At 35.0% G+C, this 26,506-nt stretch overlaps 3 protein-coding genes across 7 annotated transcripts; 2 read left to right on the top strand and 1 right to left on the bottom strand.

Annotated features, from left to right (window-relative positions):
• Positions 1 to 1,057: 1,057 nt before the first annotated feature.
• On the top strand, positions 1,058 to 7,285 carry LOC132313466 (probable apyrase 7). 3 transcript variants are annotated; one of them, XM_059812240.1, is made up of 4 exons: positions 1,061 to 1,210; positions 3,445 to 3,984; positions 4,083 to 5,644; positions 6,709 to 7,285. In XM_059812240.1, the coding sequence occupies exons 2-4, from the start codon at positions 3,752 to 3,754 to the stop codon at positions 7,011 to 7,013; spliced, it is 2,100 nt and encodes a 699-aa protein (XP_059668223.1). In that variant the 5' UTR covers positions 1,061 to 1,210; positions 3,445 to 3,751; the 3' UTR covers positions 7,014 to 7,285. The 3 variants fall into 3 exon arrangements, with proteins under 3 accessions (XP_059668224.1, XP_059668223.1, XP_059668222.1); XM_059812241.1 differs by having other exon boundaries at positions 1,058 to 1,210; positions 3,445 to 5,644; positions 6,684 to 6,826; XM_059812239.1 differs by having other exon boundaries at positions 3,445 to 5,644.
• A 1,722-nt stretch (positions 7,286 to 9,007) lies between these two features.
• Positions 9,008 to 17,092, top strand: LOC132313465 (S-sulfo-L-cysteine synthase (O-acetyl-L-serine-dependent), chloroplastic-like). Of its 3 annotated transcripts, none has more exons than XM_059812235.1 (10): positions 9,008 to 9,288; positions 10,132 to 10,241; positions 10,542 to 10,599; positions 10,965 to 11,228; positions 11,337 to 11,474; positions 13,964 to 14,015; positions 14,126 to 14,175; positions 15,385 to 15,444; positions 15,691 to 15,779; positions 16,666 to 17,092. In XM_059812235.1, the coding sequence occupies exons 1-10, from the start codon at positions 9,046 to 9,048 to the stop codon at positions 16,772 to 16,774; spliced, it is 1,173 nt and encodes a 390-aa protein (XP_059668218.1). In that variant the 5' UTR covers positions 9,008 to 9,045; the 3' UTR covers positions 16,775 to 17,092. The 3 variants fall into 3 exon arrangements, with proteins under 3 accessions (XP_059668218.1, XP_059668220.1, XP_059668221.1); XM_059812237.1 differs by having other exon boundaries at positions 9,009 to 9,288; positions 15,691 to 15,771; XM_059812238.1 differs by having other exon boundaries at positions 9,009 to 9,288; positions 10,113 to 10,241.
• A 2,184-nt stretch (positions 17,093 to 19,276) lies between these two features.
• On the bottom strand, positions 19,277 to 21,022 carry LOC132313464 (transcription factor MYB60-like). The gene is made up of 3 exons (XM_059812234.1): positions 20,804 to 21,022; positions 20,451 to 20,580; positions 19,277 to 20,257 (listed from the first exon to the last, which is right to left on the bottom strand). Exons 1-3 carry the CDS (start codon positions 20,934 to 20,936, stop codon positions 19,504 to 19,506), a joined length of 1,017 nt encoding a protein of 338 aa, XP_059668217.1. The 5' UTR covers positions 20,937 to 21,022; the 3' UTR covers positions 19,277 to 19,503.
• Between the last annotated feature and the right edge of the window lie 5,484 nt (positions 21,023 to 26,506).

Below are 26,506 nucleotides of genomic sequence, written 5' to 3'. Positions count from 1 at the left end.
GTTGTGAAAATACGTCTAAATAAAAATTAGGTTTGTTCGGTTTTCACTCCTAAAAAAACTTAGTTATTTAAAAACAAATATTCTTTTAATTGAACTTGCATATTTTTTTTTAGAAATTATCAACTAACTAATTTTTTTTTTTTACAATTTTCTGTTTTAAAAATAAGAAAATTGTTCTCAATGAATCAAGAATACCCCTAATTTTTTTTATATTTGTTTATCCCCTTGTCTCGAACACTTATAATTAATAATTGAGTAAAATAATAATTATATATACTTATTAATATATTATTATTATTATTATTATTTCACCATGCCCCTTGGTTGAAATTCTAGTTCCGCCCAACAACCGATTCATTTAAAATTTTCTCTTAACATATATCTTCACGTCACAATACAAACATAAAATTTTACATATTCATGATCAAATAAAATTTCTATCAATCTGGAAAAAGATTAATCTATAATAAGATATATACAATTTCTATCTCACTTCCATCAAACAATTACTTAAAAAAAACAAAAATGGTTTAAGAAGCCTAAGGGAGTCGCCAAATTAACACAAGTCCGACATGGAAGTTGCAACACGATCCCGGCAATTGCTATTTTTTCGTTAGTGAGCTCTCAACTAAGTATAACACAGCGCTCACTAATTTGGCACTTTTAAAAGTAATTAATTAAACACATATACTCGTAGTTTAGATACTTAGGACTGTGGCATGAGTTTTGTTTTAGGCAACATGTTAAAATCGAACATTTAGCAATAATGTTTTGTTGTCGAATTGTCGAAAACAAAAGAAAAAAAAAAAAAACAACTTTTATGATTTTGGGCCATGAATTTATCAAAATAAAAAGATAATTTTTTAGTATTTTGATTTTGGATCATTGTTCACGAAATTTTTAAGTATTATGAAAAATAAAAGAAGACAGCACCAAATATGTTTGTGTTATTAAAATCGACACTATAACGGTCTAAAAACAAAAATAACAGAAGCCAAACGCCTGTAGAGTTTATTGTTTTTCTATAATTGATTTATTATTATTATTATTTTTATTTTTAAGTACTCTCACCAACTAAACAAAAAAAGCTCAGATCTCTCTCCCCTGTTTCTCTCCCACACACGTTAAGTCTCTCAGATCACTCGTCCTCTTCGATCAGATCCGTCTTCTCTCCAACCAAAAATTCTCTTCTTGTTCTTCACCATTCAAGGTCAGTTGTTTTATTTCTTTCAACTTATTTTCTTTACCAATTATTTTATTATAATTTATTTTTCTACATTTTTTCCCCTTTTCATTGAATTTCCTTCTTGTTCAATTCATTACTGATATTCATTAATGCCCATCACTGCCATAGAAAAAGCTGTGGAAGAGGAGATAGCTTCTGATTTTCAAAATGTTTTCATCAGCATGTGTGTGCGCGTGCGTTCATATATGTATATGTGTGTGTGTGTGTGCAGTAATTAGTTAGGAACCAATTGGGGGAATTATTCTATGATATATAATGGATGGGTTTTGGAGTTTCACTGATTTAGTTTCAATTTTAGCCAGAGGTTCTTTGCCAAGGGGGTCCTCTCTCTATATAGTGATGGGGAAGGTCTTTACTAGGACGCTGGCTAAGTAGTGGAGGGGGACATGGTGAAGGGGTTTCCAAGTAGGCAGGATTGAACATTTTGGGCTTTAGGTCTCATCTTTCATATGCTGACAGCGCAATTATATTTTATACAATTGAGGTGGAGCAGCTGAGATACCTTCAATGTGCTTCTTTGTTTTGAGTAGTTGTATGAGGCCAGCCTTGGTAGAGTTGGTGGGTGATGCATTGCAGCTGGGGCCTTCCAAGAGTAGGAAAGTTTGAACTAGAATCATGTTAGGTTTTGGTAAAAGTTGAAATGCCTTACTTAGAAAAGCATCTGGCACATAAAGCTCCTTCTAAGGTGGCATTCTTATTTTGGATTTCATTCCATTGGAAGGTTTTATTCGAACCCTAACTCGTTGTGCTACCTAGGTTGGAAAAGGATTTCATTGCATTGGAAAGTTTTCTTTGAAAGCTAACTCGTTGTGCTACCTAGGTTGGATAACGCCATTCATGTGAATAATAGACTTTGGGGCTATTGCAATGGCTTGAATCCACTGTAGGAGCTAGGTTGGATAAAATCCAGCGGCTCGTTGCGTTCTAAGGGGGCGGATCTCATTGTAGGACCTAGGCTCAGGGGGACCATTTTGACATCTAGTAGGAAAGGGCATTTGGGTCTGTGAGCACCAAAAGAACTTTGACATGTGAGAGCTTAGGGTGCCAGTCCTTCCTTCTAGCCAAAGAAAGTTATCACAATCTAGAACTTCATTACTTGCTTCCCCGTCATATTAAACCCTGAATGCAGAACTATCAGATTCCACTTGGCCAGTGACACGAAAGACGGAGAGATAGGAGAAACACAAGTGGAACACCTGAGGGATAGGATAGCTCTCCCCCAAAAGTGTCCACCCAATGGATAAGAGTAAGTATAACAAGAATAACTTCTTCTTTAGAAGCCAAATGCTCAAATACCATTCAATGTTGTCAAAGGTTACATTCCGGTACATAAGTAAGGCTTAAATAGAGTTGGCATGGAACTAAGGAAACTGATCAAAAGCCAAAAGGTGTTGGAACCAAGAAGAGAAATGAGCTGCTCCAGCTAGCTATGTAATTCCTCAGTCCAGATTTCGCGGTCAGCAAAAAATCTTTTACTAAAACAGCCATAAGTCACTCTGGGAAGTTTCAAACTGAGCACCGTTTTTCTCTTAGAAAGTAGACTCGTAGAGATTTCCAAACATATATGGCTCACCATCTAATTCCTTCCCAATTGAGTTTTACAGGACCATCAAGTTTGGCCAAAATCATATGCACTTCCTGAAAAACTTAGTCTGATTACTTCCAGTTTGAAATTTGAATGGGCTTTAGCAAGGGATGCTCTGGCATCACACGCCTATGCCAAAGAATTTCCTCTTGGTCTTGTTGGAAGCTTCATCCATCCTCAAGAACACTATATCAAATCTGAACTTCCACAGCAGTTACATATAACAAGTAAGAAAATTTGTTTGACAAGTCAAGAAACAAGCTGAAATTGTATGGATGATTGACAAAAAAAGAAAAAAAGATGAAGAAGAAGAAGGTTAATCCATATAAACTTGGTATGAAAATTCCTGAAAACTGGACTAGGGGCATATTTGACTACAACTATCAAAATTGAATCTTGCACAGAAATATCCATCTTTTATGCTTATTTTGAATAATGTTATTGCTTGCTAAATGTTTCTAGGCAAGATAACTTCTTTTTCAGCCTTCAGGAGTCTAAAATGACTGTACTTCGGGTTTCGCGAGTTTGATGACCTTATATTTCAGTCTGTTTACTTGACTGCAGTTGTTTTGTATTAGGTGACTAACTAGTTATCACGATCTGGTTTCTGCAGGACTCATGAAACCCTAAATCCTGGTATCTGCCACCATTTCTGTGCACTCAATGCGCAGACAAGTGGATCACTATATACTTTAGTTGTTGTGTAATCTCAACTATACCATGTAAAGTGGGGGCACGAGTCTCGGCAATTTAACCATCAGAAACCTGGGGATGTATTTTAATTTGCACACCAGTTTCAAATTCGGTGCTTAGTAGATTTTCAGAGTTTGTGTCTACTGCTGTAAATCATTTGTCATCCCCAAAGCCTTCTGTTGTTCCACATGTATCATCCATTATGATGCCTCCAGGAGGTTCTGGTCATGGTTTTAGTTTCACTAGTTCCGGGCAGAAGAATAATTTGCGACTCTCCTCATCCCTTCAAGATTTCTCTGCATATCGCCAGCTTGATCCAGAAGAAGGCAATCTTAATCGTGGAATTGATAACAGTTTTAATCATGCAAAACAGTCTCATTTCCTACAGAGAGAAAATGCCGTGTCAAGTTTTTCCAAGGAGAAAGCATCACCAACAATCCCTTTTGTGCAAAAGAATTGGGTGCGAGTGATCATGGTTCTCCTGTGCTTATTGATGCTTTCTTTATTTATATATACAGTAAAGTTTTTGATTTCTAACTGGTCTCAAGGGGCATCCAGGTTCTATGTTGTACTTGATTGTGGTAGCACTGGAACTCGGGTTTATGTATATCAGGCATCTGTTAATCACAATAAAGATGGCAGTCTTCCTATTTTATTGACATCATTGCCAGAAGAAGGTCTTCAGAGAAAGCGTAGTTCACAGGGTGGGCGTGCTTATAATCGAATGGAGACTGAGCCTGGGTTTGACAAATTAGTGCACAATGTAACTGGTTTGAAGGGAGCAATAAACCCACTTCTTCAATGGGCACAGAAGCAAATTCCCAAGCATGCACATAAGACTACTTCAGTCTTCCTTTACGCTACTGCTGGGGTTCGAAGGCTGCCTAGTTCAGATTCAGAATGGCTTCTTAAGAATGCATGGTCCATTCTTAAGAGTTCAACCTTTGTGTGCCATAGAGAGTGGGTTAAGATTATCAGTGGCATGGAGGAAGCATATTTTGGATGGCTAGCTTTAAATTATCACACTGGTGTTTTGGCAGCTCCACCAAAAAAAGCAACATTTGGTGCACTTGACTTGGGTGGCTCATCGTTGCAGGTTACTTTTGAGAGCAAGGAACATGAGCATAATGATACTAGCTTAAAGCTTAGTATTGGTCACGTTAACCATCATCTCAGTGCCTATTCTCTTTCAGGTTATGGGCTGAATGATGCTTTTGACAAGTCTGTGGTTCATCTTGTCAAGAGGCTTCCTGATATTACTAATGCAGATTTAGCTAGTGGGAACATTGAAATTAACCATCCTTGCTTGCAGTCTGGTTATAAAGAGCGATACATCTGTTCTCAGTGTGCTTCTATTTACCAAGAAGGTGAGAGTCCTCTGAAAGGTGGAAAAAATTTGGTTAAAGGAGGGAAACGTGGAATTCCAGTAAAGCTTATTGGTGCTCCAAAATGGGAAGAATGCAGTGCACTTGCAAAAGTCACTGTCAATTTGTCTGAATGGTCAGGTTTAAGTCCAGGACTTGATTGTGAGTTGCAACCTTGTGCTCTTGGAGGTAATGAACCCCGTCCTTATGGTCAGTTCTATGCAATGTCTGGGTTTTTTGTGGTGTATCGATTTTTCAACTTGACTTCCGATGCGACACTTGATGATGTGTTGGAAAAGGGTCAGGAATTCTGTGAAAAATCTTGGGATATTGCGAAGAATAGCGTTGTTCCTCAGCCCTTCATAGAGCAGTACTGCTTTAGGGCACCATACATAGTGTTTCTATTGAGAGAAGGCTTGCACATTACAGATAGCCAAGTTATTGTTGGTTCTGGAAGTATTACTTGGACACTTGGGGTTGTTCTGTTGGAAGCTGGGAAGGCATTGTCAACTAGAATGGAGCTTCAGAGTTACGAAATACTCCGGATGAAGATACACCCAGTTGTTCTTTCTGCCATCTTGTTTGTTTCGTTGTTGTTCCTAGTGTATGCATTATCGTGTGTTGGCAAGTCGATGCCAAGATTTTTCTGCGGCCCATATCTTCTTCCCCTTTTCAAGCATGACAATGCCTCAACCACATCTGTTCTTAATATTTCATCCCCTTTCCGTTTTCAGCGTTGGAGTCCTGTAAGCTCAGGTAAACTCTTCTACAGTGCCCGTGACATCTGCACATTCTTGAAAGTTCATGGAACATTTATTTTTACATGTTTGCACATTACCCAAATGGAAAAATGATCACAGTTGAACTTTCCAAGATTCTTCTTGCAGAAGAATTTTCATACTAGAAAACCAAGAGATATCATATGGACTGTACTATGCTTACTATATAAACAAACTAAATACCAGTCAAATTGTACCATACTTATTATATAAACAAACTAAATACCATTAATGACTGCCACACCTGGATGCTAGATTGTTTATTATCTATGATCCTTGTGCATGTCTAGACTCTAGAGTAGTGGATTACCCCATTTTGTTGGGCATGAATATGAAGCTAAAATCAACAGTCACCTTATCCTATCCGATTTAATTTATATTGATGGCTCAATATATATATATATTTTTTTCATTTCATGTGCACAGAATTATGGACTGCTGTTAATTTAAGAGCCAGCTTCTGCTTAATACTAATAGGGACAAGTCACTTGAGAAGTTATTCCAGAATCTATGGTATATATCTTCCCCAAGACATTTAGAAACCAACTAAGTTTTTTATAATTTAAATAGAAGGACCTTACATGTCATGTTTATATGACTCAAACAACTTTCTTTGTTAACTCTGAGAGCTTGATTAGCGCTGCTAGAAGAAGCTTCTCCGGTGATTGGGGGTATAACTAGTGAGGACAAAGTTAAATTGGCCAGGCTGGATAATCGGACACTGGGATTCCTATCTATGCCAATCTCATGTAGAATATAGTATACCCCCTCCATCATATATTTTTGACTTCTGAAACACATCTTTTCTTATTTAAGTTGTGTGCATTTGTTTTCTTTTTTCTTGCTCCTCCCCTTCAATATTCTATTGCATGATCAAAAGCCTTCTTTTTTAAAAAAATTTTGTAAATCAAACTCAAAGCAATGATGATAATTTCTTGTCATGTACAGTATTGTTTTGTCCTGATTATTAATATTACTATTATTTTATGTGATTATTTTGTTGCAAACTTTTTTAGGCAATGTTTATTTCTGGTGTCTTAGGGGATGGAAGAGTTAAGATGCCACTGAGTCCAACAGTTGCAGGTGCCCAGCAGAGAACAATTAGCATAGGAAATGGTTTCAGTAGCAGTGGCATTCAGCTCGCAGAGTCGTCTTTATTCCCATCAACTAGCAGCGTTTCACATAGTTATTCCTCAGGTAGCTTGGGGCAGATGCAATTTGAGAATAATAGCATGGGTTCCTTTTGGTCACCTCACAGAAGTCAGATGCGTCTTCAAAGTAGGAGATCACAATCTCGGGAAGACCTTAATTCTTCACTGGCTGAGGCACACTTGGTGAAGCTTTGAAGCATGCTCCGCAAGAAACTTTGGTACAATCACTTGATTCGGCTTCAACTTGCATTTACATAGAAATGTCATTTAAAGTTTTGCTTCATTAAATATCAAGGCATTCTTTTTGTACCATATAGAACTCTCTCTATTCAGCTAATGCAAATTTAGACTTGGGAGTTGAAACTTAGATTTGTTCTCCATTGCGTGTAAATTTTCTAGTGTTTTACGACACATGCGTCAGTAGCTAGCTAATCAGTTTATGAAAGAAATTGTGATTTTAAAACGAATGTTTCTCTTGCTTTTCACAATTAAAATGCTCTTTTACCTCATGAAAGATACATTTTCTGCCGGTTATGATGAAGTAACTATAAGAAACTATTCTTTTGAATTTGTGTATTGAAGGATCATGATTCCACACTCGAGCATCAATCAAATTTTAATTCCTTTACTACATGTTACTATCAAGTTTTAAACAGGATGTCCAATGCGTTTTCTTGTATTGCTCTACATATTCTGAGTACCACATAATGAGCTGGTTTTGTGGACGGTGATGATATTGATGATTAGGTCCGATCTCATATATCCAACACAAAGGGATAAAACTTAAACTAGTAGCGTCATCCTCTTATGGCGGCGCTTTTCAAGTTGATCAAATTCTGATACATCTACTTTTAGCATACACCTAATTTTCATATGAATGCAATCAATTACTTTTGCTTAAGTATGTTTGTACCATTTTAATGATGTGACAATCATAAAATAGTCGTTGTCACAGTCATAAAATATTTGTATGACACTTGAACCATTATTATTATTTTTGCGATACAATAATTTGTGACGTCGTCCTTGACTATATAATGGAATTACCAGATGAAACACAGTTTTACCTCGAGACATTAAAATAGAATTATCAAGCCTGGAAAGCAAGAAACAATTGCTATTTATTGATCTTGCCCCCGTAATCATCATGTCACTGCTGGAATTTGTCCGTGATGCAAATGACTTCATGTGGTCACACTTGGGGATACAACATGAGCCCTCAAATTGTGTGCACTTGCACTCACAAATTCAAAATCGTCAAAAAAAAATGGCTATGAGAAGCTTGGAAGCACTAAAACTAACTCTATATTGTATGGTAAATGTCTTACAGAAACCCACAAATAAAGGATGGAAAAAAAAATAGAAAAATGCTGGAAAAATATCCTCTCTTTTTTTTTTTTACCAAAAATTTGTGGGAAACTTGATAGAAGATTTGTTTGGTTAGTGATGGAAATTTTTCCTTTTACACAAAAGGTAGAGGCGGGACCGATGAAGGACTCTCCACCCCTTTCAGACGGTCTATTTAGGTTGAATAATTGTATTAAAATTTTCTTTGCTTTCAAAATGTGACCAACCTTTTTACCTAAAAAAAAAAATGTGACCAATCTCCTAAAGATCGTTTACTTTTGAAAGCATATAGGAATTATTTTGTGACAGAGCAGAAGAGTATTTTTAGTCACTTTTTTAAAGCTGCAATTTGACCTAAAATTTATAAAAATACTTTTCTATCCCTTTAATTCAATTTCTAAAATATACCAACTATATATCTATATATATATAATTCTAATATCCAAAACATATATATATATATATATATATATATATATATATATATATTGATAATTTTCTTGTCACACTTCATTACATATTGTTATAGTTTATCAAATCGAAAATAATATTACCGGTAAAAATATAGGTGTTATGCGTGTTTTATATATATATAGATATAAATTATAAAATGATTTGAAATTATTCAAAAATAAGCTAGAGTCTGGAGAATTGACATAAAAAATAAATAAATAAATAAAAATGGTCTAGAGAGAGCCAATAGAAATTTGCTTAAATTTACGGAATGTTTTCTTTACCCTTTTTAAAAAATAAAAAAAAATAATAATAATAATAATAATAATTAATTAGTCGGGGCATTTTGGGTATTATGTTGGTACTTCAGTACAGCACTAGCACACACCTCATCCATACAACGCCTTTCAAAAATTTCTTGAGACTAATGGCGGTATCTCCTCTGCTTCATTTTGTTCCTTCTCAACCCTTAATCAGTCCTTCTCAACATCAACATGCTCGTTTCGTACAGTTGGGAACTCTGCGTTTGTGCTCGTATAAAAATGCATCTTTTGCTAGAAAACATGCCATCGCCGTTGAGATGCCCAAAGCTGCCACAGCCACCACCACCACCACCACCTCCACCAGTGAAGAGCTCGATACTGTCAACATAGCCGAAGATGTAACCCAGGTACTGTTCGAACATCTCTTGTTCTATGGTTTTAACCCGCCCACTAAAGTAATTATTTTCTTTATTAGATACATTAATCCAAATTCTTTCGTATACCCATTTGAATGATTGAAATTGAGTTTATAAAACAAGAAAATAATTCAACAAAAATTGAAAAAGATATGAATTTTCTTTTCTTTTTTATTTTCATTAGCTATTTGCAGTTTGAATGTGTTATTCTTGTTTCTTTTCCCTGATTATTTTCTTTCTTATTTTCAATTTCGATAAATGAAATGAGTTTGTGAAAATTTTGACTGTTTAAGCAGAGAAGGGTATTCTTTTAAAACTTCAATTGACACTATATGCTAGTTAATTGGGAAACATTTGTATTGTAATCCAGAATTGTCTGTTATATAAATATTTATATTCCAATAATCGGGTCGGTGTGATGCCTGACTATGTTAATTTTTCAAAGAGAAAAACCAATAGTATATTTTGCTAATTTCTGCAGAAATTGAAATGATATTCAACTCTGAACTTTAAGTTTGAAAGATGGAGCACTTTTGGCTACCCATGTATTTTGAAATCTCCTAACCCATCTGTCATTTTAGAAATACTATTTTCTAATTATTGGAAAAAACCGTTTCATCTGCTTCAGAGCTTCTCTGATTTGATTGGTTGAAATTCATTTTCAGAAATATGCTCATGATTTTGATGTAGTTTTGGAAAAGTTAATAATGTAAAAGTGGATCTAATTTTCTAAGTACAGTATTTTTTATGCACAGCATGGTGGTTTACCTTTTAGTTGGTTTGCTTATGCATCAAAATTTAACTGATTTGAGCAGTTGTAACAAATTGGTATAGTTGATTGGGAGAACACCGATGATATATCTCAATAAAGTCACAAAAGGCTGCGTGGCAAATGTTGCTGCAAAACTTGAATCCATGGAACCTTGCCGGAGTGTCAAGGATAGGTAATTTTCTACTTCGAACATAGTGGTTCTCTATGATCTTGGTGATTTCTTTCGTCCTTCTTCCTATGTTATATGCGCTTTCATTGCTTGAGATTAAACAATCTCTTAGATGAATGGGTTCATCTTAGTATTTCAACTCAGGACATGACCCATCTATATGGCTGCTTGTCATTTTCCGAGTAATGGATGGCCTCACCCCACCACATAGCATCTAATGCAGCTTTGATGGTTCATGTCTGCTAATTCGGGATGCATTATGATTAAACTAATGTCATCTATTTTAATTGATTGACATTTCAGAATTGGTTATGGTATGATATCTGATGCTGAAGAAAGTGGTGCAATTTCTCCTGGAAAGGTTAGCTTTATTCTTCGATTGCAGTAACTTACAAAATTCTGTGTGTAGATCAGCGTGTTGTTTTTGTACAAAATTAAAAAGGGTCACTACCTTGTGTAGTCATATTAATTGTGGGTGTTGGGGGGGTGAATCTGATACAGATCGAACCTTTGGCATTATTTGCACTTAGAGGCTGCTGTCAGGATTTGAACCTGTGTTCTCATGCTTGATAGCGTGGGCATTTTCCTACTGCACTAGGCAATTGCCCCTAATTATTGTACAAAAATCTTCTCGCCAAATAGTTGGGTCAGCCATTGAAGTCTAAGAAAGCCACATCCTTAGTATCATTAGATATCCCAAATAATTAGTTTTGTGTCCTTATGCAGACTGTATTGGTTGAACCAACTAGTGGAAATACTGGACTTGGTATCGCCTTTGTGGCGGCAACCAAGGGATATAAAGTTATAGTCACCATGCCTGCATCCATCAATCTTGAAAGGCGGATCCTTTTACGTGCATTTGGAGCAGAGGTGGTTTTGACCGACCCGATGAAAGGTATAAAAGGGGCTGTTGATAAAGCTGAAGAAATTGTTCTAAGCACACCAAATGCATACATGTTCAAACAGTTCGATAATATGTCTAATTCAAAGGTCATTTCTGGTTCAGTTATCTCTAGATTTACTAATTGCTCTTGGGCGTAAATATATTGTTTATAATTTTTTTCTCCTCTTTTAAAATTTTACCTCCATGAACTACAGATCCACTTCGAAACCACTGGCCCAGAAATATGGGAGGATACCATGGGTAGTGTCGCCATATTTGTTGCAGGAATTGGAACTGGTGGTACTGTTACAGGCACAGGGCGTTACTTGAAAATGATGAACGAAGATATTAAGGTCAGATTTATTCTTTTGATGAGGAACTTCTTAGTATACCTTTTTGCTATTTCTAAGTGAATTCTAATACTAAGTTTCAGTCTATGATAATTTATGAATGGTTCATCCCATCCCATCCCCCCCCCCCCCCCCCCCTTTTGTTTTTTGACACTTATAATTTTTTTGTCCTTTGTAAGTAACTCCACAAGGCCCTTGGGGAGGCTTGAACCCCACCTTCTGCTTTAAAAGGAGAGGAGATACCACTAGGCCACATGTCTTAGTGGTTCGAGCACTAATGTTCAATGAAACATTGCATATATTAGAAATATAGATTGGAAAACGATACTGAACTTTTCCACTGCAGTTGGATAAGTAGGGGGCAAGGAAAGGATAGCTTTACTTAGTAGATAGAAGAGAAATGGAAGGATAGTGCTAATTCCTTATGTTTGGATAGTGAAGGGAAAGAAGTGAAAAGCTAGTGATAGCCCTTTCATATTTTATGAGAAAGATATACTAAACATATGATAAGCTAACGATGCTTTCCTTTCCTTCCAACTCCCTTAACCCAAATCAGTCTCAAGAAATGCCTTCTGCATTTCTATTGTTACCGTCCCTCAATCATTTTACAGTTGTTTTCCTGGATGTTTTCCTGTAGCTTTTCACTTGCAGTTAATAATAAATGACTACATCTTCTGCATCCAAGAATTTTTAGCGTTTGATTCAACCAATGTATTAGAGAAGGAAGAATGAAGAAATGGGATTAAAAAATATAGATATGCATGGTTGTCTGTGCACCACCTTAAAAGATACTAACATTAAATAAACTAGAAAAGGATGATTCAGTGACTCATTAGTTGGCTTAATCTCATATTCCAAGTATTAGAATAAGGTATTCCTGTTAGTACTTCCAATTTCCAAAGCCTTCTACCTCCCAACTTTTCAGCATTGAATCTAACAATGTTCCAATCACCAATAATCTGCTGTCTAAATATTATGGATTTTCAACTTGCTCATGATATCATCATAATGAATCTTGCTTGTTGGTCACTAAAAACATAGGAAGCAGGTTTCATGTTGATGAAGCGTTTGAGTAAATTCAAACACAATTCTATTTTTGGCTAACTAGGAACCAGATTGTGAGCTGACTTAATTGTCATCTTAATGTCTCAGCATAAACTTATTGATTGATGAATTCTGCAGCCTAGATCCCTAAATAATAACTGAAGCCACAACCATTCTTCAATAGCCACCAAAAATAAAATAGTAAAAGAAAAATTAAAATGCTGAAGCCATTTTTCACATATACGTGGGCGATGTGGCAAGGATCTGAATTTGCTTTTTTCTTGGATTATTGTTTACAAACTACTTTCATATTCTCGTGTAAGGATTCCTATAAACATTAGCATTATAAGTTGATGTTAACCTTCAGTCAGGTATATTGTGAATGTATATCTCTTCTAAGACATTTCAATCTTAAATATATTGGGACGAGTACAAATTTTGGGTTCTTGTAGCATGAATCAATTAACTCACCATATACACCGGATAGTTTGAGTGAAAATGTAGAACATGTCTGCAAAGTGCAAACTCAAAAGTTGATGTTAACCTTCAGTCAGGTATTATGTGAATGTATATCTCTTGTAAGACATTTCAATCTTAAATATCTTGGGACGAGTACAAATTTTGGGTTCTTGTAGCATGAATCAATTAACTCACCATATTCACTGGATAGTTTGAGTGAAAATGTAGAACATGTCTGCAAACTCAAAAGTTGCTCTTAAAGCTGAACTCATAATTATGAAAACAACTACTGTAGTAATAGATGTCCAATAACCACTAAACATGTTTCTATGAATACATTACTCTTAGTCTCATAGAGAGTGCTTGGTTCGTGTGACAAACTGTATTGTTGATAGTCACTGTTGAGAGGAAGCTCATTCATGTTTTATCAATAAGATTTAAATTAATGCTTGGTAGTGGCAACAAGTGTGGGTTCTATGGTTTTGGATGAGTTTGGGATACTGTATCAATGGATGCTAGCAAATTCTGAAACGGCCTGTAGCCTTTGCTTTAGTTCTTGTCATGAGTGGGGACATCAAGGATGGTTCTATATGCTAATTTTGAAATGTTTACTTAATTTTTCCTTCTTATTAGGAATTATTTCTTGGATTTACAAGGGGAATGACATCATACTCAGTAACCACAAGAAAACACTTCCGCAAATGACGCATATTAAATCTCCACACTTTTATAGCTTACCAGTCTACAATACCATGCAATTTAAGAGCTTTACCTATCATCAATTTTTCTACTTTTGTTGTTAAACATTTGTATCATTGTGCTGTGAGCTCATATCATGTTGCGATTGTCTTCTCAGTAATTTTTACATATGTCACCTTTGGTTGGATGCATGAAATGGAAGACCGTCTTTAATGCTGTTCATGCATTAGTACCTCTTTGAATGATTACATTATGTTGATTTTAATCATATTATGTTTTTATATACTTAGGTAGTTGGAGTAGAACCTGCAGAAAGGGGTGTAATCTCACGAGAAAATCCAGGTGGCAGGAACTGTATTTAATACTATATTTAATGAATCAATTTTCTTTTACCATGTCATCAAGAAACCTTTGGTAACGTTGTTCTCACTACATATAAGACATTGATGCAGGTTATGTGCCAGGCATTTTGGATGTTGACTTGCTTGATGAGGTTCTGAAGGTAGCTTTTAGTTTTTTCTTTCTTCCCTTTGCTTCTTTTTTTTTTAGTTATCTTAAGCAGCGGAATGGTGTATTTCTTAAAAAGATTCAAACTTCCTCATTTCAATTTTCCTTACAAAGTTGGTGGAATTGGATACAGTAAGGTGGTTCTAGATTCTTGTGAACTTGTTGTAATTTTTCTTTATATCTGTTTTTCCTTACAAAGTATAATTGGATACAGTAAGGCTGTTCTAGATTATTGTGCACTTGTTATAGTTTTTCTTTATATCTGTCATTATACGTTTTTATTCAGTTGAGTTCTCATCATAAGAGCTCCTGTAATATTTTGCATTACTTGGTCTATTTGGCAGTGGTCTCTTCATTAAGAGCTTGCTGTAGCCATCAGCTTTCTTGGTGCAAAACTTTTTAGCCTGTTATTAAGACCCCCATAATACACCTACTAGTTCTTTGGCAATGTATACCCTGTGCTTGAAATCTTCTATTTAGACCCCATGCTTCAGATTTTCCTTTTTTCTTTTTGTCTCACTTTATTATGATGCCTCATTTTTTGTTATGAGATACTTTTACAATGAGTATTGCCTTGTAGTGGGTATGGAGTTGGATATTGTGTGCTTGTAGTACTTTTGGATGATGAAATTCATTGTTATAGATTTTTGTCGTGGACTTTATTTAATAGAATTTAGTTATAAGTTGGTGGTGATTGTGAAAGATTATCCTTTAATGTGGATTATGAATATGCTTCAATAGTAATTTAAATTTCAATTGTGCGGCTCGCTTCATTTAGGCGCGCTCCTTACCTTGCACCTAGACTCCAAAGGACCTCTAGCTTCTTGGGCCTTTGATAACACTGGTGTTAACTAACATTCTGTTGCTCTAACCTGATGTGAAAGATTATCTATTGTTTCCCCCCCCCCCCCCCCCCCCCCCTGTTAAAATGGATTCGTTTGGCTTTGGAGTTAATGCTCACAGAGAGTGCACTTGCAACAATAAGTTGTTTAATGTCATCTAGTGGATTGAGTTTATTGTGCTCTCCTGGGTGAACAAAAGGGTCAAGACATTGTCTGTGCCAACTTTATGTGTCTCTTAATCTGCAGGCATTTTTTTTTTTTTTTGTGGTGTGTGTGTTAATTATGGCACACAATATTTTCACTTGTTAATATAGTTATATGAACAATTTAATCTGAATGTTGGTTAATATGGGAAATTTTAGGTTACCAATGATGAAGCTGTTGAAATGGCGAGAAGGTTGGCTTTGGAGGAAGGTTTGCTGGTAATTTGCAATTATTTCAATGTTGAACATTTAATAAGTGTTTCCTCAATATATTGTCTGAAGTTTTTTCAGAAATTATTTATTGTCTAAAGTAATTCTCCATTAACAGTTAAGTTTTGATACTTTGGCTGAAGTTGTTTTGTAGAAAATAAATTTAGTATTTCTAGATTTTATGTGATATTTGTGAATGATTTTTATCCACCCTTTGTACCTAGTTGTATTAATACAAATTTGCATATGTTGTAGGTTGGAATATCTTCAGGAGCTGCTGCAGTTGCTGCCATACGGGTAGCAGAAAAGCCTGAGAATGCTGGAAAACTTATTACAGTAATGGGGTTTATTCTCTTGTTATCCTTTCTATTTCTTATTCTGCTCTTTCTCTCTCACACACACACTTACAAATAAATAAACTATTTCTACTTAGGCTTAATTTTGGCCAACACTGTCACACAAATTATAGGAAGATCTCCTTGAAATCATTACCGAAGTTATATCTCAGTTGATATTGGATATTTTATGCATGTAACTGGCTAAGAAGCTGATAGAGGGATCATAGACTGTGCACCTCGAGGAATGGTCTGTAGAGAACCAGCCACGTGATGGTTTGAAGAAGAGAATGCCTTTAGATTCTTTGAGTTCTCACCCAGCTGGTTTCTTTTCTTTTGCCCTCAATAAGTTTGAGTTTATCTTGAAGCTTCTTGTCCACTTTCTTCACTTCAGTCTCTTCAAAGAATTCTTGAAAAGACTTTTTGCAGATTATTTTCACTTTCATGATCTAGCTTGTTCCTTGTCTTCTTTCTCGAGTCCACACTTAAAAGTAAAGGAACATGATGGATGAATTTGATTTTGCAAGCTTAGAACCAATGAACATACTAGAAGCACTGTTAGTAAGAGTAGTAAAGGCAATCTGTGAAAAAGCACCATTAGAGTCAGAATTATCAGAATTAGAGACAACGGGTTCGAAACACAAAAACAACTTTTTCACATGCGGAGGTAAGGCTGTGTTCATCTTAACCCTCCCCAAACCCTGCAATGGCGGGAGCTTTGTACACTGGGTTTGTTCTTAATGTTGTTGGGACAATCAGAAACTCATCTGTTGCAATATTTTCAACATTCAAGCTTGTTATCCTGAATTTCCTAGTTAGCAAGGCAATCTCTTCACTATTAGATTCAATATCGGCTCTCCCTCCCTCTCATTTATCCACTTGCTGATTTTTACAGGTCATATTTCCAAGCTTTGGAGAGAGGTATATTTCCAGCGTCCTTTTCAATTCTATCTATGAAGAGGTTCGTGAAATGTGATAAACACTGTGTTAGAAATTTTTTCTAGACATACAAGCCATCCAACAATAGTCTCTTCCACACACCATCAAAGTAGAGAGCTGCCATTTTTCTCTGGTGGCTAAAACAGACACAATTGCTACCTCTCCTGGTTCCTTGTTTCTTGTCAAGCACAGAAATCTGAAAGTAGTTTTTGGAAAAAATGACACAGACCGTCTCGTCCAAGTTCTAATAGGAACGATATAAGAAATCAAAAGATCCAATTTGTTATATTCTTGACGAGCGGCTTTACCATTTTTTTTAGTGTAACCTGGTGCAGTGGATATGATATCTAAAGATGTTTGGTCATCGACCTAATGCTTGTGTACATACTGTTCTTTTTTTCTTTTTCTTTATATATATATATATATATATCTTCTTACTTGAATCTTGAATTTTCTACTTTGGAAGGCTAAGAAATACGATTGTCTTGGTGTTTTGTATTGTTGTGAGAGTGTATATGGAATGTTTTAGGCCCATTGGGCTTGGTGCAGAAACTAGAATGGGCCATGCAGATCTGTCCTTGAACAGAAAAGATAGGCCCTACGTGAAATGGATCAGCCCGCTTATTATGAGTCGCTGAACTAGTCGTTGCATTAACATGGATGAGTTGGACTCTGATGAGCACCACTCTGTTAAATTTGAATGTTACTGCAGTGGATCATAGACAGGCTGGTGCATAGTAGAATCATTGAATGGAATTGACTGAAACTTCTGAGAATTCAATTCATTCCTTGAATGTTATTAAATTGGTAAAAATTATTCATGTTTGGTTGTTTGTGCCAGATTTATTTCTTTGCAACTACAGAGAATACAAAAACACTAGCTGCAGTGCTACTTATTTAAGTAGCATGTGGCACTATTGTAATCTCACGTAACATCTTTTCTACCTTCAAAAATAGAAGGTTGATTTTAGGGCCGAATTCTGTTGATAATATGGTGTTGTGGTGGATCCCATATCACATGGGGGTTGATTTCTACCCTCCCGCATATGCAAGAAACCTTTTGGATGAACTCTAACAAACCCACCTACCGCTGTTGGATTATAGGGATGAAATGGTGAGTTGGCAGAGTATTATAGAATTAAGTTAGTGTATTATTTTGAATGAAGGGTGATATTTGTTTGAGAAAGGTCGGTTTCAAAAGAGTAAATGATATCACGTCTAAAAGAAAACTGGGCGGCATGCCTTTATCTCAAGCGGTGGCCCATATACTTAGCCTAATTTGAAGGCCATAAAGTAGGTCACTTAATGCTGTGGTGGACTTGAAGTAAGAAAACTCCATTTCTTTTTCCGAAATAGATATTGATTTGCAATAGAAAGAGAGTGTACACTAATTAGGTTTTCAAAATAGGACAACGCTTAAATCGCAATGAAAGCTGTGGGATCAATATAGCGATTGGACAATACCTAGGATCTCATACACTCATTTGGTTTTGCCCCTTGATATTGGATCAGTTTGATCTACCATTTTTTCTTTTTCTTTTTTGTTATTATTATTATTTTTAATTAAAATAAATAAAAAAAATAAATAAATAAATAACCCCCACAATGTGTTTGGAGAGACTTTCAATTCTCTCCTTTTGATTTTAAAAATAGAAGAGAAATCAGTAAATCATAAAAAAGGAGGGGGCAAATCCAATGCATGATGCTCCCGTGATTGCGGGATCTACCAAAATGGGATCTGATGTTTTGAGCAAATTGGATTTTTTTCAACAAATGGCATTTAGCTTAGTGGTAGTTTGAGCCCAGTTGTGGTTAAAAAGTGTGTGTGAAATGACTGGCCACATTATGGAGTACTGGAAGATTGAGTATATATGTTGTGTTTGACCTCTTAATTTTGATGTTGTTGGTGATATGGAGGCAACACACTCCATATGTGAAAAAGCAAAACCCTATTCTTCATCCTGTGAAAGCTTTGCATGGTGGCCATGAAAGCATCTGAGTTTGATTACCACACCGAAGGGTCAAGCAGATCACATGTTTCCCTCTTCCACATTTGTAAAAGAAAGTCTTGAACCAAATATTTAACCTATTTTGTTGCAAGACTTCCGTGACACCATACTATTCACTTATATGTTTAGTATTTACCATTTTATATCTTCCTCAACCACAATAAAAGTTTCTTCTTTTTAAAAAGAACTTGATCAGTACTTACATATATGATATATATATATACACATATTATTCTGACCCACATTCGACAGGTTGGTGCATAATGTGATTGGCAATTTCATTTCATTTTTAACGTGGAGTTGTGTTAGTTTTAATTACTGTCAACTTGTGATGTATTACATAAATTTAATTGAAAGCTTTCTACTTTTAAATGCTTTTTAATGTGGGTCAGACTGCATTTATCTTGGGTCTGAATCTGACCCACCTCCGTGAGATGGACAAGAGGTGTATAACCCATTCATTTGAATCGTCAATAATTAGCTGCTATTTATGGTTTAAGCATAAATATATATACCTAAAAAAATAAAAAATAATAAAAAAATAAATAAGCGAAGACGTACAAAAGAAAATAAACTAAGCTTAGTTCATTCAGGAACATTATCAGTACTACTGAGGTTACATTTTGCAAAAGAGATCCCAACCTTATAGAAATCCCCTACAAAAGATAATTAAGTACCCACAATTAAAGATCAGATCAAACACTTAATTGTTTTTTTTTTCCATTTTATTTTTATTTGAAGCCCCAACGCAAGAAAAGAGAGAAGAATCAAATGTGACTCTTTTCTCAGAATATTGGAGGAATTTCCATGATCTCTTCTACTTGACCAGCTGTTTCATCCAAGAACCATTTCTCAAGAAAAGAAAATGGAGAAGGATTGGTAATATCAGACCTTTGCTTGCTCTTTTCATGCACAAGATGATGGACCTTTTCGTCGTCGGCGGCTCCACCAGTTGGAGAGCTTTTAACCGTGGAATCACAAGATGATGACTTGTCCCAAGCAATGCCATTCAAGTTATCAAACGATAGAATCGACTCGAATTCTTCGTTCGAGATCAAGTCACTTCCTTCTTGCTCAGCCTTGGTCCGGTAACACATAAGAGAAGTCGTTGCCGCAGAGTTTTTGATCGTATTGTTCCCGCTGCTGCTGTCTTGGTGGTGCAGCTGTTTCTCTTGATCATCATCATGAGCCTTTGGGGAAGATGATCTCATCCAACCTTGAAGGAGTTTTGAAATGTTTTCGGTGCTCGAGGCATAGGTGGAAGTAGTAGTGTTGTTGTGGTTGAGTAGAAGAGTAGAAGTACTGCTAGAGGAGGTTTGGGCTGTGATCAGGTGGTGTTGTTCTAGGTTCATCTTTTTGTCACTAGTAGTGAAGCTTTTGGGTACAAACTGATATGGAGCTGAATTATGATCAGGTGATTCCATTTGGGGGTTCAAAGCTGCTTGATATCTTTTGATCTTCTTCTTCAAGTGGGTGTTCCAATAGTTCTTTATATCATTGTCTGTTCTTTGCGGGAGATATTTAGCTATGGCTGCCCATCTGCACCCACAAAAGTCAACATATATCACAAAAGACTCGATAAAGAAGATAAGAAAACAATTGTTCTTAAATTTTCAAATTGAGTGAAAATTAATAAAGCATATATGTATATATATAACTTTGATCTTCAATATATATCTGAATATTAATTAATATAAAAGAGAGAGATGAATTTAAATTTATGAAAAATTACTTGTTACCCAATAAAGCTTGCAAGTGAATTATCATCCCTTCTTCATGAGGGGTGAAGTTGCCTCGCTTGATTCCGGGACGGAGATAGTTAGTCCATCTAAGTCTGCAACTCTTGCTGCACCTTAACAATCCTTTTTTTTTTTTTTTTTCCAACCAAGAGAAGTACGTTTGAATACTATTCGTTAGTCTATCTGATTAGATGTGTAGATCAAAGGTGAAATTAAGTCCAAAAAATAAAACTAAAAATTATTCTTCAACAAAAAATACCTAAAAATTAATCAGATAGCATAGAATTTTTTTTATTGATAAGTGATGAAAGTTGAAAATTCATGGAAAGAGAGGTGTATATATTACCGGTGTTGGAAGGCACAGCTCTCCAATTTCCGGGACCGTGTTCTTGGATATAGGAGACGAGGATGATATCTTCTTCAGGGGTCCATGGACCTTTCTTGATACCATCTTTCTCACAGCATGGAGGTCTACCCATGGCTGTGTTTCTCTCTCTCTCTCTTGCTCTCTTTTTCTATATCTTCTATGAACCTCTCAAATAGTGACATGAACATGTGAGTGATTATATACAAGGTGACTTTAAGAGAGGAGTTCTTTTTAACTCATTGATCTACCTATCTGACTCACTGCCCTTTTTACAGACTTTATTATGGCCATTTTCAACCAAAGCCACAACATATATTGAATTTTCTTCTCTTTTCCTTAAGGGTCACATGCCATTGCAGTTTATCACCAAAGATGCATGGGGAACTTTCAAGTTTTTGTTTTTATTTTTCATCTCTTCAACCTTTCGGTTATATATGGGTGCGTGTGTGTTTATATCTATCTTAAACTAAATTCTTGTAGTGCAGAAAATTTCCTGAATTATAGTTTTTTTGTAAATAACTTTGTGAATTAAAGATTGTAATTATTAATTTGTTGTAATTGAGGACGAACTCATTACAAAAGACTATATTATCCTTTCTTATTAAAATTGTCATTTTTTTATTATATTTTCTCTTATTCAAAAATTAATTATACCATTTACCTTAATTTTATAATTATTATCAATTTATCATAAAAATAGAAAATAATAAATAGATTAGTAGCTACCCTTTTCTAAAATGATTAACTTATTATACTCACTTTAATAAAAGTTAGTGTAATCAAATACCTTCTTTTTAATACAATATTCATGCAAAATTAATAAATTGGGTAAATAAAAAATATCTTTTTTATGCAATATTAATAAATTACTTAAATAAAAAATTTCTTCTTTTTTATGCAATATATTCATTCAAAATTAAGAAATTACTTAAATTATTTCAAAATTTTCTACTTAAGATTTTTATTTAAATAATTAACTTCAAAATTATGTAAATTTAATGGAGAATATTTCATCAAATTAGTATGAATTTTTTTCATAATTTATTTCAACAAGAAAAATAGATCAAGTGTAATTGAATAAGAAAGGGTACTATGATCATTTAATGAAAAATAGGCAAGGCAATGGGGCATTTTGCAACTAAATGTGATAATTCAAGAGATTTTATTCACAAAAAATACTTCAGAAGAGTTATTTACAAATTTGGACATAATTCAGGAGGTTTTTTTTTGCACTTTAGGCTTCTTTTTATAAGTTTTGATCTATAATTGGTTCTATAGTTCAACCAAAAAAAAAAAAACCAGAAACAAATTAAAAAGGTAAATTGTATTCTAATCCTCTTTAACATTTCAATATGTTACCCACCTCTTTCTTCATGGGAGATAAAAAAATAAAAAACACTGCAAGAATGCTCGGCAAACAGACGGGTTTGGATGTGTGCGGACCGGGTCAAAATGGGCTGGACCAGGACATAGAGTTTGAAACCCAAATGGAAATTGATTTGCAAGCCCAACAGTGTTGGGTGAGAGCATTCCAACCATGAAATTATCACTTGTGGGACTATGTTTGGACTACAAGGCTCAACTCAAATTAACGATCATGGACTCATCATGTACATAGTTATTTAACATTTGAAAAGAGGATGTGGCAGATTATTTTATATAAGTGGAATATGAAGTCATTTTCAATTCAATTGCATCATGACTTTTGTATAATGACTCATATATATAGGTTTAAAAGGCTGAATTTAAACTTAGATGATACTATTTTACATGCTAATAATTGGAGCAAAAGATTATTAACTTAATTTTAAACAAATTAAGAGTAATTTTAATCGGTTGATGTGGAGTGCATTAAACCATCAAATCGAGTCATACACAAGAAAGTTTTTGGGGGTGGGGTGGGGAAAGTTTCCTCGGTGGGCTCTAATCATAGTGCGAAGCAGGTTAGATATGGGTCAAGCCAGGAAAATGGTCCGAACATCCTACCAATCGGACCCATGTTGGCCTACAATGGGAAAAAGAAGAAATCCAAAAATACTGACTTGGAATCCAATTAGGGTTTACGGTGTATACCAATTGAAGACAGTCCCACAAGGAAAGGGACGGCTTTTTTGGAAAAGAAATCTATCTTTTGGAGAATATATATATATGTAAGTATATGATTTGGAGTATTGAGTATTGGAAAAAAAAGCTTCGCTATAGGTTTTTGCATCCGCACTTCACCACCATCTGTGGTAATCGAGAAAGGGTCCTAGACTAGGGGTAGAGTCAAGGGTAGAGTTAGGAACTGTCACGATGATGGGAGCAGAAAGCTATGAGCGACTTAACGAGAACATATTGAGGGTGCGGGAGGAAGTTGAGCAACTTCGGTCGGAGAACGCTGAACTGCGAGCAAGGGTGGAACGAGTGGAGGGCGGAGCGAATCCCGATTTGTTGGGCAAGTGGAAGATAAAGAAAACGGTGTCAAGCCTGAGACAAGATGAGGGAGAAAGCTTGGAAGCGTTCCTGAGGAGGTTCAACCTGAGTTGAGCACGGTGGACGGATGCGATCAAATCACAGCGGTGGAAGCTTTCAAGCTGGCAATGATCCAGGGCTCTAATTTGCACATCTCTCTGGTAAAGTATACCCCTCCAGATATGGGTGCCCTAAACTCCAGAGCGCAAGCCTACATAAGATTACAGGAGTTTGAAGGTGTTGGAAATACTAATCAATTACCGCCCACATCCACGTCCAAGACGCACAAGGTAGAAGAGAAGAGAAGGTGACCCCTCAACTTCGGCCTCCCAACCAATGATTCAAAGCTCCTTTTATCAAACCAAAAATTAAGACTAATGTTAATCGGTTGACGTGGAGTGCCATTACAACATGTTTTTGTCTCAACAATGCTTACCAAAACATTTTTTTCTTTAGAAAAATAATGTTGATTTATTATACTATGTACTAATGTTGATTTATTAGCTATATATTAATGTCCTAACTTGTTGGATACATGACGCAAGAAATCTAATACTTGCGAAATTAAGAAATACATCAATCTGCATCGTTCATTTTAACAGTACCAAACAAGTTCTATACAATAAAAATAATAATTAAAATAAAGATAGTAAACGCTGCCACTGAGGGCTGCATAGGTGTTTCCCACACTGCTTCTAGCTTCAACATGTTATATGACACGGATTTAAACTATCACCTACTGAAAGCTAAAATCTGTAAATTGCCTACAGGAAACCAATTAATTCTCACTTCATCAAAGTAGTTAAAATTTACTTCTTCTAAACCAAAATTGGTCCCTGCCATAAATCATGAAAACATCGCCCAATTCCCAACTTCATCCATACTGATGAACAATAAAAGTGGGAGACAGCCCCTGAACTAAGAACTGCATTCCTTTTTGCTCAATTACACGATTACGAGGAGGACATAAAGAGGAGGATGAAGTTGACTGCAGTTTCATGGAAGCCAATAAACAACTGCCCCCCTTTACAGTCTCTTCTTTGTCCAATAAAATTTACTCGAACCAACACTGCACTCTACAAAAAGCTGTGTCCTCTCCGTGTCATGTTTCGATTATATATATAGTTATATGAAAGCAAATCATGCTATATATTGCACAAATATAAACAAAACCATTAAAACTTTTGAGCGGAATTTAAAGATAAACATGTTATAAAATTATGAAGGATAAACATGATGAGTTCATACAGTAAAACTAGACAAAATTTGTCAACACAGCATTCCCCAAAAGAAAGATGTGCATATGCCGCTGCAACACTTGAAAAGTGCAACAATGCCAACAACAACTATGGGGGAAGAAATGTTTTTGACCATTTATGAGAAGGCCAAAATTACACTTACGATGGGAGGAAATTTGGAAAACAAAACAAAACAAATTTACCTCAACAACTCCCTCTCAATCAACAAGTATAACAATAGCAACATCAATTAACAATCGAAAGAACACACTTCTATGGTTGCATGTATATCAAACATCATGAATAAACAAAATCAGATAGAGAATAGTAAATTCCTTCCAAATTTATATAATGCAATTAACAATTAATAGAATCTTTCACTTTTTTAAGAATCATAAACCACAATAAATTAAAGAAATTAAAGTTACAGGATTGTGAAAGTGGAGATCCCGTTATTGTTGGATATAAAAATGTGGAAAAAAACAAAAGAAAACAATATTAAATATTGAAGGGACTCTTTATTGCATGTATGCTGATTCCATTATTTGCAGTGCAGGCCAAATAAAGGTTCTACAATAAAAGATACACAAGACTCTGATCAACGTTAAAGAAATAACACAAATTCTACAAATAAGAAAACAAATCATTTTCAACTAATCTGATAAGGACAAAAGGTCTGTCAACTGCAAGAGAAGAGTGCTGAAGATCAACTATACATATAAAGAAGAAAAAACATGTAAAAAAGGAGGAAATTTTTAACACATATAAAGAAGAAACATGTAAAAAAGGATGAAATCACTCAATTGTTGCCAATAATGTGATACTAAGCATTTTTTTATAAGTATTGCTAGGAAATTTAGATGAATAAAAATTTAACAACTTTTCTAAGCATATCCAAGGTGTTTTGAACTTGTCTTTCCAAATCAAAACACAAGTGAGATGCAAGCCAAACCCAGCAAAATTAAAAAGAAACCATTTGGTGTAACATGCATTGGAGAGTTGTAAATCTCTGACCTGAACATCTTTGGCTTTTTTAAACCTAAAATAATTTCATTGCATATTCTAGAGTATTTGATATTTAAATTGTGCATTTAGAATGATGTCATCATGTAAACAACTGATAAGTACAGAAACATTATTGTTATAATAAAAATAGTCAAATGCAATTTATGAAAAAATGGACTTGTACAAAATCTCACGGGTCACTCAGTTTTCCTCTAGGCTTAGTTTGGTTAGACAGGAAGTAGCAGAAAGTGAAGGAAATGAAAAAATTTAATATTCAGAGTTTGGATGGCAAGAAAAGAAAATTTTTGAAGGGAAAAAACTTTCCATAACCACTTAAATTTCCCACAAATTTTTCCTACAAAAAGCACACGGAAATTCAACTTTATTGGGAATTATGTTGAACTTAAAATTATACCATTTCTTTATGCATAATATTTTAAATGAATGGTATAATAGTCTGACTTATCAAAAAAGAATGGTATAATAGTCTGCGTGTATCAATATTATTGTTTTAAGAAATTAGTTATTTAGATTTTCACAATATGGGTGTATTTAGGGAAAGATCTATTTTTACTAGTTCAATAGTCTCATAATTCCTATATACTTCTCAAGGAAAGAAAAATAATGCACAAAAAGTACAAACAAATAAAATAAAAGAAAGGAATATAATGCATATTGTGTTCCCCATATGGTTTTCCCAGGTGATGGTCACTCCTCTTGGTAAAAGTATATGCAACCTAGGAGCTAAACTTAGTTGCAAAAACTTGTGGGGTGATGTAGAACGAACAGCCCTACTGCCTGGCACTATATAAAAGATAAAAAAAAAACAATTGAACACTCGCCTCAAAACTGAACCTTGATTAGCCATTTGAAAACAATGATAAGAAATATAAACTATTCACTGAAAAGCCTTCTCTAGCTCACTTTCAATTTATAACCTGAAGTGTTCAAATGAGTTAGACAGCTTACAAATTCCAAAACAGTA

The sequence above is a fragment of the Cornus florida genome, unplaced genomic scaffold (assembly GCF_030987335.1).
Source record: "Cornus florida cultivar Cherokee Brave unplaced genomic scaffold, ASM3098733v1 CherokeeBrave_3.0.0_Hap2_Chr06, whole genome shotgun sequence".
In the NCBI taxonomy this organism is placed as follows: domain Eukaryota; kingdom Viridiplantae; phylum Streptophyta; class Magnoliopsida; order Cornales; family Cornaceae; genus Cornus; species Cornus florida.
The sequence above is the reverse complement of the archived record's forward strand: the minus strand, read 5'-3'. Positions and strand labels throughout refer to the sequence as shown.